We start from the raw sequence: 19,224 nt of genomic DNA, 5'->3' as shown, positions 1-19,224 counted from the left end.
CCCTTGGCTGTTGTACTACGTCTCCCGCAATAATTTTTAATAGAAATGAAAACTGATAGAGGAATTAATATAAAGGTGCTTGAAGACCACTCAAAGCAGCAGCGGCCCGGATGGGCCTCAGGCTGCACGCTTAGACTCTCTTCGCTGGGTCCCAGGGGCAGGTCTTGCGGGGAGGCCTAGGCGCTGGGGCCGGAGGCGGGCCTCACCGTCGCGGGCTCCGCCCCGGGGCGAGGGAAAGGCGGAGCTAGCGGGAGAAACACGCCCCTTCCGAGGCCGAGAAGTGGTGTGGGGCCTGGGCCCCGGCGCGGTCCCCGGTCACGCGCCGCGCGCGGCCGCCATCTTGCCCGTGTCCGGCTCCCGCGGCGGGAGGGGCGGTGTCCAGGCCGGAAGCGGCCGTGCGGCGACGCGCTGCCACCCCAGGTCAGTGAGTGCGGCTCGGGCCGCGTCTGTGCTCTCCTGGCGCCGGGGCCGCCGCAAGAGGCCTGGGAAAGCCCAGCTGACAGGGCCGGGCGGCCGCCGGCCGCGGCGTAGCCTCAGGTCCTGTCCGGGTAGTCGCCTTCCGCGCTGTGGGATGATAACCGCGAACGGCGGCCGGCCGGGCCCTGCTCGGGGACACCGGAGCCGCGCTGCAGCCTCCGCCGCGGCGGGTTTGTGCCCTTCCCAGGCTTTGAGGAGAGGCTCAGCCAGGTGTCTGGAGCGTGGGAGTCGCCCGCAGATTCCAGGTTTACCCGGAATAGCAGCGCGCCCCATTCAGTTGAGCCTTATTAAATACTTCTTGAAGGGTTTCTCACCTGGTGAGCTGGATTCTCTTCAGATATGGGTAGTGGAAATTCCTTCAGAGGATGAATAAAGTCTCTTTGCTTTGCTAAATTTGCTTAGCAAATGTCAGCTTTCGGAGGCCTTTTGCATAATTATATTTTAAGGGAAATTTGGATATGTGCAGTGCATCCTGAAGATGCCAATACTGGAGATTTCTTATCACCTCTATACTTATACAGCAATTTGGCATGATAAGAAAAGTAGAACACAACAACAACAAAAGCACGTGATTGCATACTTTGTATTATTGTAATGTATTGGACTTCTTTCTAGGGTTGGGATGTGCTCTAAGTGTAAAATAACATGGGATTTCCAAGACTTGGCACAAAACAAAGTTCTTAGTACTAATTTTTTACATTAATTATAAATTGAATGTTTTTGATGGTTTGGGTTAAATAAAAATTATATTTTAAAGTTTAACTCCATCTATTTCCTTTTACTTTTTAAATGTGGCTGCTACAGAATTTTAAGTCATATGGCTAATTCTTTATTTCTGTTTGTTAGTGTTGTTAAAAATGTTCTGGTGATGAACTCTGGCTCAGTATGGCTTTCTTTTGCTGAGAAATCATTGAAAGAAGTGATCACTTGTTAAACTTGAAGGTGAGAATCTAAATGTAAGCTGTACTTATTGCAGACTACCCCATCTACACTTGATTTTTCAGTGTCTCCACTGTTTGAAAACATTAATTTCCAGGGCTTTGTAAGATAACTAACATCTGTGTGAAGCAAAGAGCTCATCTGATTTGTTTGTAACAACTTTGTAAGATGGAAATAAAATAAATTCATATCAGTTTTATGGTCATAGATTATTAAGGAACTTGTTAGGGTCTAAGCTGGTGGAGGGACTGAGTCCAGGTTGTTTTCTTTACTTTCCAGCATATATGTAGTTGTGTGTGTTTATTAGCAAGGATCCATCTATGTTGTGTATTGGATTTCTTAAGAGGGTGGTTATAGATGCAGTTCTCTACAAAGCCAATTTCATAATGTGCAACCTGTATAGTAGCATGGGGCCTAGCATTTGCAGTGGCTAACACTGTAAATATTAAAGCTCTGCTGTCACCATCTTGAAATTTAAAAAAAATTTTTAAATAAGAGGGTCCTGCATTTTTGCCCTGAGAAAATTACATAGCTGATCCTCTTCCTATACAGTAACCTAGGATGGAAGTTTAGAGTTCTTGGAAAAGAGCCCAAACATCTTTATTCCCAGACAAAATGAAAAGAATTTGTTAGTTTCTTTCTGTCAAGTTCTAAACTTCTGTAAGTTACTGTAATTAGTTTTGTTGATGGTAATAGAAACGTTTTAAGTGTGTGTCATCAGAAAAAAAATGCTGATAATTCTCCATTGAAAATCATGTAAATCAAAGATTTTTTTTTTTTAAATTGCAGCCACACTTTCTATTTGTGTTTTTGAGATGGATTTTTCCATGAGGCATCTAGTTTTCTTACCATAGACCATTTCTTTAAAAAGCAGATTCTGTAATGGAAGCTTACAAAAAAAGTGTGTTTATTTAAGTATTTATCTTTCAATGAGATAGAAAGATGGATCACATCTCAGGATATCTCCAGTTAAGAGACTTCCTTTTGTGAGAGTGTTAGTATGATTCCTCACTTTCAACATCTGTTCCTTCTTGTTATCTTAGCTACTTTCTGTTATACAAGGTGCCTCTTTTTTTTTTTTCTTAAACTTTCAAATTTCTTTTAAGATTGAACTGTACTTCATCACTAGAATGCAGATTTCATTAGACCAGGGACTTTATCTGCCCTTGTTCATTGCTGTGTTCCCAGCATTTAGAATGGTGCCTAGACTATAGATGGTGCCCAATCAACAGTTACAGAATAGGCCCAGCATGGTGGTGCATGCCTGTAATCCCAGCAGTTTGGGAGGCTGAGGCGGAAGGATTGTGAATTCAGAGCCAGCCTGAGCAACTTAACAAGGTCCTAAGCAACTCAGTGAGACCCTGTCTCTAAATAAAATACAAAAAATTAAAAAGGGCTGGGATGTGGCTCAGTGGTTAAGTATCCCTGAGTTCAATCCCCAGTACCCCAAAACAAAACAATTATAGAGTAAATAAAAACAATGTATTAGAGTAATCATCTAGGATGACTTACTTTGAGGCTCTTGCCCATCATTGAAACCATTTATGACTTTGGGTACTTTGCTCATAGCATGGTGCCAGCTTCTAATAGAAAAAGGAGTAGAAGAAGATAGAAGTCTGAAGGAACTGGTAAAACTTGGAAATAGCAGTTATTATCTATTCAGATGCCTAGCACTGTGCTGGGTACTACAAATATAATGAAACAAGAATTTCATCTATTCCTGGGAACTTATAATTTAGTAATAGAGGATTTAGAGGAGAAAAAATGTTCAAATAGAATACCTGTCTAAGAAGGACAAAATAGTTGACATAAAAGTTGAGAAGGTGTTAACTTGGCCAAGAAGAATGAAAAGTGTTTGAACCATTAGAAGCATCATTGGGAAAGTTATAGTGATGGGGGTCAGAAGTAGATTTCTAGGAATTAAAAAGAAGAATAATGTAATTTGAACACAGAGGGCAAGAATAGTAGCGTGCTAACAAAGCAGCAGGTAGGAAAAGGTATTAAGAGTTTTGTAGGTTAGATATGTAACTGGTTGAGTTTGTAAAAAGATAATTTTGATATTCTATAAAGGGAATTTCTAAAGGATCAGAGTAGAAAGATGAATAAAAGAATTGCTGAATAAGCACCACAGACCAGATATGTTATATACCTTCTTATGGAGTTAGTTGAGCCTTGAGACTATCTTGTCTAGTAACACTTGGCATCCTGGGTGGAAGAGAGAAGGTAAATACTTGGCTTGATCTAAGATTAGGGAAAGGCAAACCCAAAGTGGAAAAGAAATGAACAAATTGAAGGTATTTTAAGAATTTAATTGAAATGATTTAGCCTAGCTTCAGAAATGTTAAGTAAATAAAGTCACTACAAGAATTCTTAAATGTTTTTCCCAGTCACCTAAATTATGTTAGCCTATGAAATTCTAGATTGGTAATTCCTGACGAAAACTGCAAGATCAAAAACCTAAAGAATTATGTTTGAATTGAATTACTTAATATAATTTTAGTAGGAGTCTGTGTCAGACTCTATACCTGATACTGGAAATAGAGATGAATGAACCATATCTTCACCTTAGAACTTGACAATCTGGTTTTACACATAACAATCACAATGAAGATTGCAAATATGTTTGTTTTAGTCAGGTTTTTGTTGCTGTGACAAAATATGTGAAGAAAGCAACTTAAAGGAAAGATTTATTTTGACTCACTGTTTCAGAGGTTTCATGTTCAATTGGCTTCATTGCTCTAGACCTCTGGTGAGGCAGAACATCACAGCAGAGAAGGTATGGTAGATCAGGGCTGCTGACTTCATGGCAGCCTGAAAGCAAAGTAGAAGGGGCTGGGAACAAGATACAGTCCCCAAGGGCATATCTGTAAGGACCCACTCCCTTCTACTAGGTCCTACATCCTGGTCTCCACCACTTCCCACTAGTTCATTCACATTATGAATCCATCAATGGATTAATCCATTGATGAGGTTTAAGCTCTTATGAACCCATCATTTCCTGAAAGTCCCAACTCTGAACAGTGCTACATTGGGACCAAGCCTTCAGTACATCAGCCTTTGTGGAATATTTCATATCCTCACTATAAAATTATTCATTTTGAATCCAAATTATTGCTGCTTGCTAATCTCAGAAACAGACATTTATTTATAGGCAGCCTTTATTATTAAAACATCAGTTTTGACTAAACCAGTTTTATTTTGTGCTTAAACTGCTAAAATACTTTCTAAAAGTTATGTATTTACTGGAATACATGATTGGAAACTAAGAGCCTTTAATTATCACTTCATTTAGTTTCCCAAAGAGTAATGTGTATGTACTGATGGTGATAAATGGGATAATCTTATATAAAACACAAGCATGTTTAATAGTTATATGTTTATTTTAGTTTAGAAAAAATATTAGCACATTATATCCATGATTTATGGAACTCATGATAAGATTAAAGTCAATTTTAAGGTTCTTAAAACATCAGTTTAAAGAAAAATATTAACAGTATTGGTGATACATGAAATTTGAGAAACACTAATCTAAGTCAACTGTTATATAGATAAGAAAATGAAGCCCTTCTCCTTACATACAGCAATTTTGCCAAGGCATATAACTAAGGTACAGCAAGCTAGAAATAGAATTTAGTCATTCTAATGTTCATAAGAAGTATATAGAAGCCTGCTTTTTATTAAAAGTTGAAGGAACCTCTGGCTTGATATCATATTGTACTTTTAATTTGTATTGTCCTATGGTGGACTTGTGGCTATTTATATTAAAATTAATTAAAAGTAAGTAAAGTTTAAAATTCAGCCAAGCTTGGTGGCACATGCCTTGTAATCCCAATTACACCAAAGGCTGAGTCAGGAGGATCTTGAATTCAAGACCAGCTTGGACAATTTATCCTGTCTCAAAAATAAAACTTAAAAAGAAGTGTATTGGAATACAAGAAGCTCAGTGGTAGAGTATTTGTGTAGCATGCATGAAGCTTTGAGTTTCATTCCCCAGTACCAAAAAACAAACAAGCCAAAATAAATTCAAATTAGCCACATTCCTAGTGCTCCTCAGTCACTTGTGGCAAATGATTCCCATATTAGACAATACAGATGTAGAGCATTGCTATTATTGAAGACAGTTCTGTTGGGCAGTGCTGCTCTAATTACTTAGGAGCATGTTTCAATTATGCTTTTAAGTTTCCCCCTTCAAAGGAATGGTACTTAGTAATTTGCTCATGCAGTGAGGTTAGTATAATCCTTACGTGAAATTGAAGGTATAGTAACAGTATGATTAAGATAATTGGTCATGGAGAATAAAGCCAGGAGGGGGATTCTCAGATTCCTGCTAGCTCATTTTATTGAAGGAAGTGGTTTATCAATATATATTGTCTTGTATTGTAGAAGATGAAGAGAAGAAATACAAATATATTGAAAAGGAGGATGCTTTCGTAGAGATTTTTCTGACTTTCTGAATAGTTTGTTCAAATTAAGAATTATATTTTATTATTTTAAACCTCTTATTTTTAAATGTTTTTTAGTGAATGGACCTGACTTGACTCTTTGAGCACATCAGTAAACATGAGTGGTACAAAACCTGATATTTTGTGGGCGCCACATCAGGTTGATAGATTTGTTGTATGTGACTCAGAACTGAGCCTTTATCATGTGGAATCTACTGTGAATTCAGAACTCAAAGCTGGATCTTTACGTTTATCTGAAGACTCTGCAGCTACATTACTATCAATAAATTCAGATACACCCTATATGAAATGTGTTGCATGGTATCTCAACTATGATCCTGAGTGTCTCCTAGCAGTTGGACAAGCAAATGGTCGAGTTGTACTTACAAGTCTTGGTCAAGACCATAACTCAAAGTTCAAAGATTTGATAGGAAAAGAATTTGTTCCAAAGCATGCAAGACAATGCAATACCCTTGCATGGAATCCACTGGATAGTAACTGGCTTGCTGCTGGTCTAGATAAACACAGAGCTGACTTTTCAGTGCTAATATGGGATATCTGCAGCAAATATACTCCTGATATTGTTCCCATGGAAAAAGTGAGACTTTCAGCAGGTGAAACTGAAACAACATTATTAGTAACAAAACCTCTTTATGAATTAGGACAGAATGATGCATGTCTCTCTCTCTGTTGGCTTCCACGAGACCAGAAACTACTTCTTGCTGGTATGCATCGCAACCTAGCCATATTTGATCTTCGGAATACAAGCCAAAAGATGTTTGTAAATACAAAAGCTGTTCAGGGAGTGACAGTAGACCCATACTTCCATGATCGTGTTGCTTCCTTCTATGAAGGTCAGGTCGCAATATGGGATCTTAGAAAATTTGAGAAGCCAGTTTTGACTCTGACTGAGCAACCAAAACCCTTAACAAAAGTAGCATGGTGTCCAACTAGGACCGGTCTGCTTGCCACTTTAACAAGGGATAGTAATATTATTAGATTGTATGATATGCAGCATACACCCACTCCCATTGGAGATGAAACTGAACCTACAATAATTGAAAGAAGTGTGCAACCTTGTGACAATTATATTGCTTCCTTTGCATGGCATCCAACAAGTCAAAATCGAATGATAGTTGTAACTCCCAACCGAACAATGTCTGACTTCACTGTTTTTGAAAGGATATCTCTTGCCTGGAGCCCAATTACATCTTTAATGTGGGCTTGTGGTCGTCATTTATATGAATGTGCAGAAGAAGAAAATGATAATTCTTTAGAAAAAGATATAGCAACAAAAATGCGCCTTCGGGCTTTATCAAGGTATGGACTTGATACAGAGCAAGTGTGGAGAAACCATATTTTAGCTGGAAATGAAGATCCACAGCTCAAATCACTCTGGTATACTCTGCACTATATCCTTTATATTGTGAATTTGTGAGGTAATTGGGTAGAAGGGTTCTTAAACTTTCCTGAAAGGTCAGTCTCTAAATATACTGAATGTTTTCTATGTAAATACAGGTTACATAATATTAAAATTATGAAGCAGAATTGTGCAGAACTCTTGAACTTGAAATGCTGCTTTGTAAATTGTGTAGGAGTAATAAAAGCATACAATACAGCAGAACCATATTATTTGCATGAATGCCTATTTTGAATTGGCTCCTTATCAAATTTAGTTTGAAATATTTTATTATACATCATCACTAGTATTTCCTATGCATTTAAATACTTATGAAGCAGTATACAGAAGATATGGATCAAAAATCTCCAGGCAACAAAGGATCATTGGTTTATGCAGGAATTAAATCAATAGTAAAATCATCTTTGGGTAAGAAAATTCCATTTTATTTTCTTGAAAATGTTTGTAATGTTTGTATGCTTATTTTGTCACCTATCATTTAGTTGAAAGTAAGTAATTATTCAGGATTGTGTACATAAATACCCTTCTATTTTTGTTTTCTGATTAGATATTTTAGTGAATTGTTAAGTTAAATGCATAAATATATTAACATCCAAAATCCGTTTGGGAGGAAATTTTAATATTTTTTTAGTTGTCCATTGACCTTTATTTTTCATTTCATTAATTCATCCAGCAAATATTTAGCATGTGCTGCGCGCCCAATATTATTGCAAGGATGGGAGACATAACTATGGGGTATCTCCTTATGGAGATTGAGCAAGATCAGTATCATCTCTTATCTTGAAGAGTTTATATTCTAGTTCAGAATATGGACAAGTAAACAGGCAGTTATAATATGAGGAAAACAGATTATTATAAGAAGAATTCTAGCCAGGCATGGTGGTATACACCTGTGATCCCATTGACTCAGAAGTTTGAGGCAAGAGGATCACAGGTTAAAGGCCAACCTCTGCATCTCAGCAAAACCCTTAGCAACTTAGCAAGACATTGTCTCATAAAATAAAAAGGATTTAGCTCAGGTGTAAAACACCAATGGGTTTAATGCCTAGTGTGAAAAAGAAAAAACAGAGAATTCCTAATCTGATGGTTAGGATTAGAGGTTTCCTGGAAGAGGTAAAGGCAATAATAAGGTCCAGACAGGGAGCATCAGATGCAGTGAGCCCAGGGGGAAAAACATGGCACAATTAATTTGGTTGGTACAGAGTATGAGGGATGAAGTGAAGAGAAGAATAGAAGGCTAGAAAGTAAGCAGTAGACTAACTCAGGAAGGACTTAGAAATTATGTTAAGGATTTAGGGATGTTTATCATTCTGCAACAGGGAAAGCAAGGAAGGATTTTAAAGGGGAGTTGCAGAATTAGATTTGTGTTTTAGAACTTACTTTGTGTATAATGAGTTAGAAGGGGGATCAAGATCGATAGTAGGGGTGTTAGATATAAGCCAAAGTGACCAGGCAAGAAGTGATGATGTCCTTATCAAAATTAGTGGCAGAGCCTAGGGAAATATGGGTAAATAGAGAGTGGGACAAAATTTAATGGTTAATTGGATAAAGGGGATAGAGAAGACAAAAAAAATCAAAGATGGCACATATGTATTTAGTTTGGGAAACTAGTTGATTCTGGTACTAGTTAATTAAGATAGGAGGAACCCAGAAAAAGTGGGTTTAAGAAGAAAATGTTTATTTTAGAGCAAGTTGAAAATCAGGTGGCTAATTAGAGATGTCCCATGAGCAATGGGATATTAGTTCAAAGCTCATGGAAGGACTATAATCAGAGAAAATAGGTTAGAAATAAAATTATATTTGATGGAACAGATGAAACTATTCAAGGTAATAGCAGAATGTTATGTAATAAAGAGTTTACCATATTTCTACCCAACTTAATGAAAATATTTTATCTGTAGTCCAGCTATTCAGGAGACTAAGGCAGGAGGATCACAAGTTGCTAGCCTTGGCAACTTATTAAGATCCTGTTTCAAAATAGGAAGGACTGAGAATATACCTCAGTGGTAGAGTGCTGGCCTAGCATGTGCTAGGCTTTGGGTTCAGCATCTAACTCTGAAAATAAAAGGATTCAATTCTGACCTAGATACTTTGTCTATTCAAAATTACTTCAAGATGGGTGTGGTGGCAGGCATGCCTCTAATTCCAGTGGCTTGGGAGGCTGAGACCAGAAGATTGGAAGTTCAAAGCCAGCCTCAGCAAAAAGTGAAGCACTAAGCAATTTAGTGAGACCCTGTCTCTAAATAAAATACAAAATAGGGCTGGGAATGTGGCTCAGTGGTTGAATGTTCATGAGTTTAATCCCCGATACTCTCCCTTGCCCCCAAAATTAATTCAAGCATCAAATTAGGATTTTAGTGGTTTTTTTAAACACTAAAATGTTCTGATAAACAGTGGAATATTTTATTGCTTTGTTATTTCATACATACACACACACACACACACACACACACATACTCAGACACACACAGGAATGGCATTTTATCTGATTGCTGATTTTGAAACAAATTTTAATTATTTTTCAGATATATTAAAAATTCTTATATTAAAATCATATGATTATTAAAAACATAAGGGTTGAGGTTGTGGCTCAGTGGTGTAATGCTTGCCATGTGAAGCACTAGGTTCGATCCTCGGCACCATATAAAAATAAATAAGTAAAATAAAAAGGTATTGTATCCATCTAGAGCTAAAAACTATTAAGGAGAAAAAAAAATGTGAGCTGGGTGCACACCTGTAATCCCAGCATCTTGGGAAGCTAAACAAGAGGATGGAGAGTTCAAAGCCAGCCTCAGCAACAGCAAGGCACTAAGCAACCCAATGAAACCTTGTCTCTAAATAAAATGTAAAATAGAGCTGGGGATGTGGCTCAATGGTACTCCTACCCCAGACAAAAACACATGATGACATCATCTCTCTTAGTTGATAACCCTAATTACTTGTAGCATAGTTATCAAGGTATAAAAAGGTCTCAGCCAAAATATGTAACAATATTCATGCAATTGACTTAAAGGATATGTTTCCATTTTTTAGCATTAAGCTCTTTGGTTTCATGTATATTGATTCCTATTTCATGACAAAATTTCTGTAAAAGAAAAACTCTTAAATTGTATTATTAAACTGTAAGAAAATGTTTGAAAAATGTTGTTCTTTGCTCACCTATTTTAAGTTGTTATTTTTTTACTATTTATTAAATAATAATAGCCTTAAATCTCAAATTTTGATAGTGTGAAAATAAATACCTCAGAGCTTCTACCTGAAATATAGTGACTACATCCTACCCAAACAAAGTCAAAAACTTCTTTTCAAAAGTGCCCTTTTAACTCCTTGGCCTGAAATGGCAACCGTAGTCAGTTAAAAATAAAAGTTATTTGGGGGGCTGGGGTTGTGGCTTAGTGGTAGAGCACTTGCCTAGCATATGTGAGGCAATGGGTTTGATCCTCAGCACCTCATATAAATAAATGAATAAATAAAGGACCATCAATGTATAAAAGAATATTTTAAAAAGTATTAAGTTATTTGGGACTAGGGATACAGCTCGTGATGGAACATGTATATATAGCATGCATAAGGTCCTGGGATAAGTTATGACACCCTCCAAAAAATTTTTGGACTAGGGATGTAACTCTGTACTCAGCATGTACAATGTCCCGTGTTTGATTCCCCAAACCACCAAATAAATAGTTTCAAGCTAACTTTCAAAAAATGCTTTTATTAGTGCATTATAGTTACACATAATTGTGAGATTCATTTTTGACATCATCATACATGCATGGAATATAATTTGCTTTGTTTCAGTTCCCAGTACTACTCCTTTCCCTCTCCTCATTTCTTCCCCAGCTACCCTTCCTTTACTCTATTATTTTCTGTTTATTATTTTTTTAAATTGGTGCTTTAAAGATATACATGAAGGTGGAGGTCACTGGCATATTTGTGTGTATATACATATATGTTATTTTTACATATGTGTGTGCGTGTGTGTATATTATTATGTAGCATAATTTGGTCAGTTCCATTCTGTAGTTCCTCCCTGTCTTTCCTCCTTCCCACACATCCTCCTTAATCTACTCCACTATTGGCTCTTCTCTTTTCATGGGACCCCCATCCTCCATCCCTGTTCCCTTCTCCGCACCTTCTTCCCCATTTTGCTCTAGCTTCCATATGAGAGAACATTTGACCCTTGATTTTGGAGCTTGGCTTACTTCACTTAGCATGATGATATTTAGTTCCCTCCATTTACCAGCAAATGCCATAATTTCATTCTTTGTGATTGAATCAAACTCCTTGGTGTACATATACCACATTTTCTTTATCTACTCATCTGTTACTAGCATCTGAACTTGTTCCATGACTTGGCTATTCTACATTTCAGTCCTATATATAAACATTGATGTGCCTGTATCACTATAGTATGCTGATTTTAGATCTTTGGGATATATACCAAGGAGTGAAACAGCTGGGTCTATTTCTAGTCTTTTGAGGAATCTCCATACTGCCTTCCAAAGAGATTGTACTAATTTGCAGTCCCACCAATAATATGTAAATGAGTGTACTTTCCCCCACCTTTCTTGCCAGAATTTATTGTTTGTTTTCTTGAAGTTTGCTATTCTAGTAAGATGAAATCTCAGTGTAGTTTTGATTGGTATTTCCCTAATTGCCAAGTAGGTTGAACATTTTTTTTCATATATTTTTGGGCATTTGTATTTCTTTTGAGAAATGTCTCTTTAGTTCTTTTGCCCATTGGTTAACTATTTTTTTTCTTTTGGCAGGGGGTTGTTTTTTGAGTTCTTTATATATTCTGGATATTAATCCCCTATCAAAGGAGTAGCTGGCAGAGATTTTTCTCCCATTCTATAAGCTCTCTCTTCACTTTCTTATGTTTTCTTTGCTGTGCAGAAACTTTTTAATTTCATGCCCCTCCACTTATTGATTATTGGCTTATTCTTGAGCTCTAGGGATCTTGTTAAGAAAGTCAATGTCTGTGCCAATATATCGAAAGTGTTGAGCCACTTGGATTTAATTTCTGTGCAGGATGAAAGATAGGGATCTAGTTTCATTCTTCCACATAAGCATATTATCTGTGTTTAAGTGTTAATTGGTCATTTTCAGATGGTGTTTTGCAGAGCCCTAACTAGGGTGTGTGTATATGAATGTGGTTTTCTTGGCAGAATTCAACCATAGAAAGAAGTTGAAGGTGCATAGAGAAGAGGATAAATCAAAATTCCTAGGAAAGGGAGGGGATGGGATCTAGAGCACAGATTTGGCTTTAAATTGGAAGTGCATCTCTACTCCAAATTAACCAAAGGCAAAAGGTAAATGATAGGATAGGAAGGATATTTAGATTTCAGTGATCAGAGGCTGAGAGGCTAAAGATTCCTTGCAGTTGTAGAAGTAAGATATCCATTTTCCTGCTGTTTGATAGTCATGGGCTGTCCTTAAGTCTTTGTTCCTTGCCACAGGTCCATACCACAGATCTTCTTGCCAACATCTTTTACCTTTTAAAGACCTGTAGATCTCTATTCTGCTGCTTCTATCACTTTGAAACCCTCTTTTAAAGGACTCACTTGATTAAGTCAGTCCTATTGGGATAATCTTGCATTCATTGACTTAAAGTCAACTGAAGATGCTAATTAAATTTTATCTGCAAAATTCTTTTACCTTTGCTATATTCTGTAGTTTACAAGCAAGTCACAGATTCCTCTTGCACCTAAGGAGAGATTTCCCATTGTATTTTCATTATAGTACTTACCTTAAACTGTAAATGCACTTTGAACACTTTGAAGCCTATGATATGATCTCATCTTGTCATGTCTTGTACCACAAAACAATGTTTGGTCAACAAAGATGGTCTATCTCTCCTTTATTTTTTTATAATTATTTTTTTGAGGGGCGGGGAGAGAGAGAATGAGAGAATATCTCTTTTTTGTAGATGGACATAATGCCTTTATTTTTATGTGGTGCTGAGAATCAAACCTGGGTTATGTCCGTGCTAGGTGAGTGCTCTACCACTGAGCCACAATCCCATCCTAATCTCTCCTTTCTTGATAAGGAACACATGATGATGGTATATAGAAGGGGGACATAGGGAGAAAGAGAGACAGAGCTTCTACTGGATCTCAGGTAGTGAGGATACCTTACAAATAAAACAGATATGTTCCTTCCTTCTTGGAGCTCATGATCTATTGGGACAAAAGATAAGATGAAAATAAATAAGTAAATTATGTGAGCTTATATATGTGTATGTGTAGGAAATGAAACAATTGAGTGGTGGGTTATATGATAATGGAAGAATTGTAGGTTAGGGTGTCAAGGACATTTTTCTTGAAGCAGTGACTCAGCTTAGTCCATCTGAGCATTTCTTATTCCAGTAGCTCTTTGGTAATTAAACTAATTGTTTTATTTAGAAACATGCAAAATGTTTTATTTGTGGCATTCCTTATTTATGCTGTCATAAAATTGTGACTACAAAGTTGAATGTCCTAAATATGTTGTTTAAATATTTTTCTGTGAAACTAACCCTCCCCCAATATATTTCAAAATAACAGTAAAACAACATAAAAATATTTTCTGTTTTTAGGAATGGTGGAAAGTAGCAAACACAATTGGAGTGGGTTGGATAAGCAAACTGATATTCAGAATTTAAATGAAGAGAGAATCTTGGCTTTACAGCTATGTGGATGGATAAAGAAAGGATCAGATGTAGATGTGGGGCCATTTTTAAACTCTCTTGTACAAGAAGGAGAATGGGAGAGAGCTGCTGCGGTGGCATTGTTCAACTTGGATATTCGACGGGCAATCCAAATCCTGAATGAAGGGGCATCTTCAGAAAAAGGTATTAGGTTATGTTCTAAGAACTGGAAGTTCATAGAGTCCTTCAGAGAAAGGATGCTGATAATTTTCAAATATCTATCTAATCAGTATTTTATGTAAATTTTCATTGAAAGAAAAATTAGTACAGTACTATATATCAGTAAATATTAACCCATCCCATTTATGTATACCTTAGTTCAGGTCTGTTAAAAAAAAGATGCATCTTAAATGTCATTTTAATAATATTAGGAATTTTAGTACTTTTCTATTTTAATTCACATAGATTTAAAAAAGTTATTTCCTTAAAGATTAGGACTACTTGTTTAGAAGCATTTTCATGACACATATTAGCTTGTATTTTAGTTTATACTCACTCATTTGGATGTTTATTGGCTGACCATTAGAAAACTATAAATAACATTTTTACTTTGACCGATATAAATTCCTTTTTCTTTTAACTTTTTGTTATGACTTTATTTATTTATCTTTTATGTGGTGCTGAGGATTAAATCCAGTGCCTCAGATGTGCTAATCAAGCACTCTATTACTGAGCTATAATAACCCCGGCCCCCAATATAAATTCTTACAAAAAGGACATTTGAATCTACAAAAATGCTTCTATTTGAGTCTGGTGGTTAAAACATATTTTCTATGTGATATGCTTTAAAATTATAGAAATATGATAAGGCATTTTGCCAGAGGATCCTTAGAGAAACAAATCTTAATTGAAAACTTCAGTTTTTTTTTCTTACCAGTAATATTTCACTTGAAAACACCTAAGATAAGGCTTTTGATTTTTAGTACACCTAGCAAATTATATCTGAGTATTCAGAATATTTACTTAAATTCTCACTTGCTGGTTCATTTTAAAACTGTTATAATTCAGTAGTCCTATTAAGAAAATAACATGAAAGTAACTACAATATATTTACTGCAGTCTGAAAGTTGGAAAATGTACTATTTTGCTCAAATGGGCATCTTTTCCTTTAGCTTTGCTCTAACAAAAGTCTTTTCCATTTGAAAGTATAATAAATGATATGTGATGATGGAAAAAGAATTGGTATTTAAATTCTAGAATGCAGTGTCTGGGCTCAGAATGTAGCTCAGTGGTAGAGTGCTTGCCTAGCATACTGAAAACTCTGGGTTCTCTCATAGCACTGAAAATAAATCAATTTCTAATTATAATTTTGCCATATAGCCTAAGACCCTTATACTTTCCAGTTCAGGTTTACCTGGAAAACTTAGTGATAGATTTAAAAACCTGTACAGACAATAATGGAAAAATATTGTTTCAGTGATTTTAATAACTTAAGAACTTAAAAAAAGATTTTTGAGTCAAGCATTTCTTTCCACTTAGAAATAAATTCTTCTACAAAGATTTGCTTTTTAATTTTATTTTAAAGTGTTTAAAAGAGTTGGCAGAGGAAGTAATCATGAAATAGATTAGGAAAAATGTAAAAATGAAGAATAAAGCTGTTAACGTAACGTGGGATGTGCTGGAAAATAATGGTAGAATAAAGCAATGAAGAATAAGGAAACTGTAATAAATGTAGAAAATATTGAAGAGGGAATTTTTTTAAGAGAGAGAGAGAGAGAGAGAGAGAGAGAGAGAGAGAGAGAGAATTTTAATATTTATTTTTCTTAGTTTTTGGTGGACACACATCTTTGTATGTGGTGCTGAGGATCGAACCCTGGCCGCACGCATGCCAGGCGAGTGAGCTACCACTTAAGCCACATCTCCAGCCCCTGAAGAGGAAAATTAAGGAGAACTTTGTTTTCTCTTTTAAAGCTAAACTTATGTTAGAAGGCTAGGCAGCCACAGGGCTGAAGGCCAGGTTGCAGCTTCCTAGCAGCCACATAAACAGAAGAACAAATCTATTGGTAACAAATGCTTTGTTGCAATTATGTCTAAGTGAAATTCTCTGGTAGTTCTGGTAGCTCATTTGTCCTAGAAAAATTAAAAGTATAATACTATAATAAGAATGCTGAAGTACTGGCTTTGCAGTTGATGCTTATATACATACATATGTGCATTATATATTTTAACATAGGAAAATGAAATTATTTTGAAAATTGCATCCTGAGATGCAAGTAATATTTACTATCAGTGTTTTGAAATAGCTCAGTATCCATGAACTTGATAAAGTGGGCAGTAATTTTGATACTAAATAGTAACATACTGTATAGGAAACTGCCTAGAATGAGAACTTGAAAATTAAAAGATGTCCTGCACAGGGTTTGCAAATATATGTATGAGTTTTATAAAATGGAAAATTTTTAGTTGTAATCCTTGCTAAATTTTTCATTCTAAATCAAAATCCTTATACTAGTGGGCTCATTTTTCTGGGTGTGAAAGTTTCCCCCTGATTTCTCTTTGTTCATTGTTCAAGAAATGTGGAAGAAGGGGATATTAAGTTTTTCTCTCTTTGATTAACTGGCTGTTTTTAATATACAGGAGATCTGAATCTCAATGTGGTAGCCATGGCTTTGTCAGGTTACACTGATGAGAAGAACTCCCTTTGGAGAGAAATGTGCAGCACTCTGCGATTACAACTAAACAATCCTTATCTGTGTGTCATGTTTGCATTTTTGACAAGTGAAACGGGATCTTATGATGGAGTTTTGGTAAGCAAATTTGTTTCCCCAAACCCTCCTTTGAATTAAGTGTGAGTATTAATCTGTTAAAATTTTCAAATATCTGTTGTATAAATCATGTTTTGATGCATATTATATATTTAAAACGGATTTGATCCATGTTATATGTAGTGTTAACAGATATAAAACTGGATTTGACTTTTAAAAATTTATTAATATAATTTACAGATATACAAGGAATAAAGATTTCATCCTTTAGCTTGAGAACTGAGCTTGAAAATCTACAGCTAAATAAATATAAAAATATATTCGCTATTTAAATATTTTGTGTGTGTATGTAACTTTTTTTTTAATTAAGTAAAGTCATTCATGAGCACTTGATCAGTTTTGATAAGGGTTGACATAATCTTGTCTTAGTATTTGTCATTTATAGACTTATTCCTGTTTGCAAGATTGCTTAATGAAATGATCACACTACTTGTAGTAGACAATTTCATTTTTTTCTTATTTGGTCATTTTGTTGTTATTTTTTTCTTTCCTCCTCTAGGCACCTATCACCAAGTAACTGAATAGCTTCTTTATCACAAAGTGAGGAAAGAATGACATGAGATATGCTTATCAGTTTTTAGTTGTTGGATTTTAAGCTTCATATTAGTACCATATGGCTTACTTTGCACTCTTAGGCATCTTTTTATCAAGGGGAAGAACTTTCTACATTAAAACTTATTTGTTTTTGTTATTATAGCATTTCTTATAAAATAAACTTTGCTTGAGTAATGGATTTAAATGTCAGTCCCTAAGAATTTATAAAAATATGTATTTCATTGGGGTATCTTATGAATTTTTTAATAAATATTAATGTCTGTTTTGGCAAAATCCATACGCCAAATATGTTGTTCTGTTACTTTTAACAAATTACTATTAAACTTTTTGTACCACTTCAAATTAATATCTAAAAAATGTTTTCTAAAATGTTGTTATTCCTTTTGTTAAGCAGATACTTTTTTTTCCCCTTGGGTGTAGGAGGTTGAATCCAGGGATGCTTTACCACTGAGCTACATTCTCAGTCCTTTTTATTTTTTTACTTTGAGTCAGGATCTTGCTACATTGCTGAGAGTAGCCTTGAACTTGCAATCTTTCTGCCTCAACCTCCTGCATTTCTGGGATTACATAAACGTAAGACATTAACCTTGTATCTTGAAGAAATAAAATGATACTTTGGGAAGTGAAGGAATAAGACTAGAAAAATTAGTGAATTTATAGTTAGAGAAATGTATTGTTTGAATATTAAATTTGCATATTTTTAGTTATGTGATCTATAATAAGTATCTTTCCTTTCTTATACCTAATTTTGGGTGATTAGTAAGGTATAGCTAAGAAGGAAGTAATCCAAGCTGTTTCAAGAATATAATTTTTACTTGATATATTTATAATTAATGTTACATTTTTTAATATTAAATTGCATAAAATAGTGAAAAGTACTGAATTGGGAAGTCACATAAAGGCCTGAATCCTTTTCCTGCCAGTTACTTTTGCCATTCATTTAACATTTTTGGGCTCTAATTTTTCTCAGCTGCAAAATGAGACCATACTTAAAACCTTTAGAGATCAAAATTATAACACATGGAACCAACTCAAGAGTTTGTTAGGGCAGAACCATATCATATAATTGAGAAAGTACACTAAGATAGGGATCAACTGAAGGAATGTATATTTAAAGAAGGAAAACTGTTTCATAGACTGGCTGCAGTAAAATTAGGATCTTTTTCTACCTTAAAAATTATTTTGTATTAATCACAAAATTTATATTTTCCTAAATTCATACTAAACATCTTTCAACATATTTTTACAATTTTGTAAGTATATAAAAATTAAAGTTATAATGTCATGAAAAATTTGTCACAGACCAATTATATAAAGGTATTTTACTTCAGACACAAAAATATGTCTGTTTACTTGTAAGATTTAAAACTTGTCACTTTGTATTTAGAAAGATGTATGAGTATTCTTTCTAAATTCTGTAGTGGTATACCCAGTTCACAGACTTGTCAATTAACTTAACCAAGAAAAGATTGTCTAGCGTCCTTCAATTTAATATCTGTGATGTAAGTATTATATGCCATCTTAAATTGGATATACTATGCACATCACTACTAATATTTTATGTTGGAGTTATATAAGACTGAACTGAATCTTCTATAAAATTGTATTTGGTCTCTACTTGAAAGATTTTACTTTTAAGGACAACAATCTCTAAGTTTCCTTGGAGTTACATCAAAAAAGGCATCTTAGACAATAAATGGCTTTTCCAACATGTATGCAATAAGTTAACACATTTGAAAATAAAATTCCATGTTATGTATATAAAATATTTACTCTAACATTTTAAAATTTATAGTGTATACAGCTAATTCCTTGCTTTTTCTTTCCAGTATGAAAACAAAGTTGCAGTACGTGACAGAGTGGCATTTGCTTGTAAATTCCTTAGTGATACTCAGGTGAGAACTGATTTAAATCTACATTTGAGGTGCTTAATTTTTA

At 35.2% G+C, this 19,224-nt stretch overlaps 1 protein-coding gene across 7 annotated transcripts in view; it reads left to right on the top strand.

Moving 5' to 3' along the window:
• Window positions 1-262: 262 nt before the first annotated feature.
• The window catches only part of Mios (meiosis regulator for oocyte development), a 35,082-nt gene continuing 16,120 nt past the window's right edge, over window positions 263-19,224 (top strand). For 2 of the 7 annotated variants that reach the window (XM_078040376.1, XM_078040372.1), the window contains exons 1-8: window positions 263-420; window positions 1,324-1,419; window positions 5,937-7,270; window positions 7,588-7,686; window positions 13,856-14,110; window positions 16,544-16,713; window positions 17,707-17,859; window positions 19,116-19,181. In XM_078040376.1, coding sequence (XP_077896502.1) covers window positions 5,977-7,270; window positions 7,588-7,686; window positions 13,856-14,110; window positions 16,544-16,713; window positions 17,707-17,859; window positions 19,116-19,181 — 2,037 coding nt within the window. In that variant the 5' untranslated portion in view covers window positions 263-420; window positions 1,324-1,419; window positions 5,937-5,976. The other 5 variants (XM_078040377.1, XM_013361350.4, XM_078040375.1 and 2 more) reach the window with 4 other exon arrangements.

This window comes from Ictidomys tridecemlineatus, chromosome 2 (assembly GCF_052094955.1).
Source record: "Ictidomys tridecemlineatus isolate mIctTri1 chromosome 2, mIctTri1.hap1, whole genome shotgun sequence".
Classification (NCBI taxonomy): domain Eukaryota; kingdom Metazoa; phylum Chordata; class Mammalia; order Rodentia; family Sciuridae; genus Ictidomys; species Ictidomys tridecemlineatus.
The sequence above is the reverse complement of the archived record's forward strand: the minus strand, read 5'-3'. Positions and strand labels throughout refer to the sequence as shown.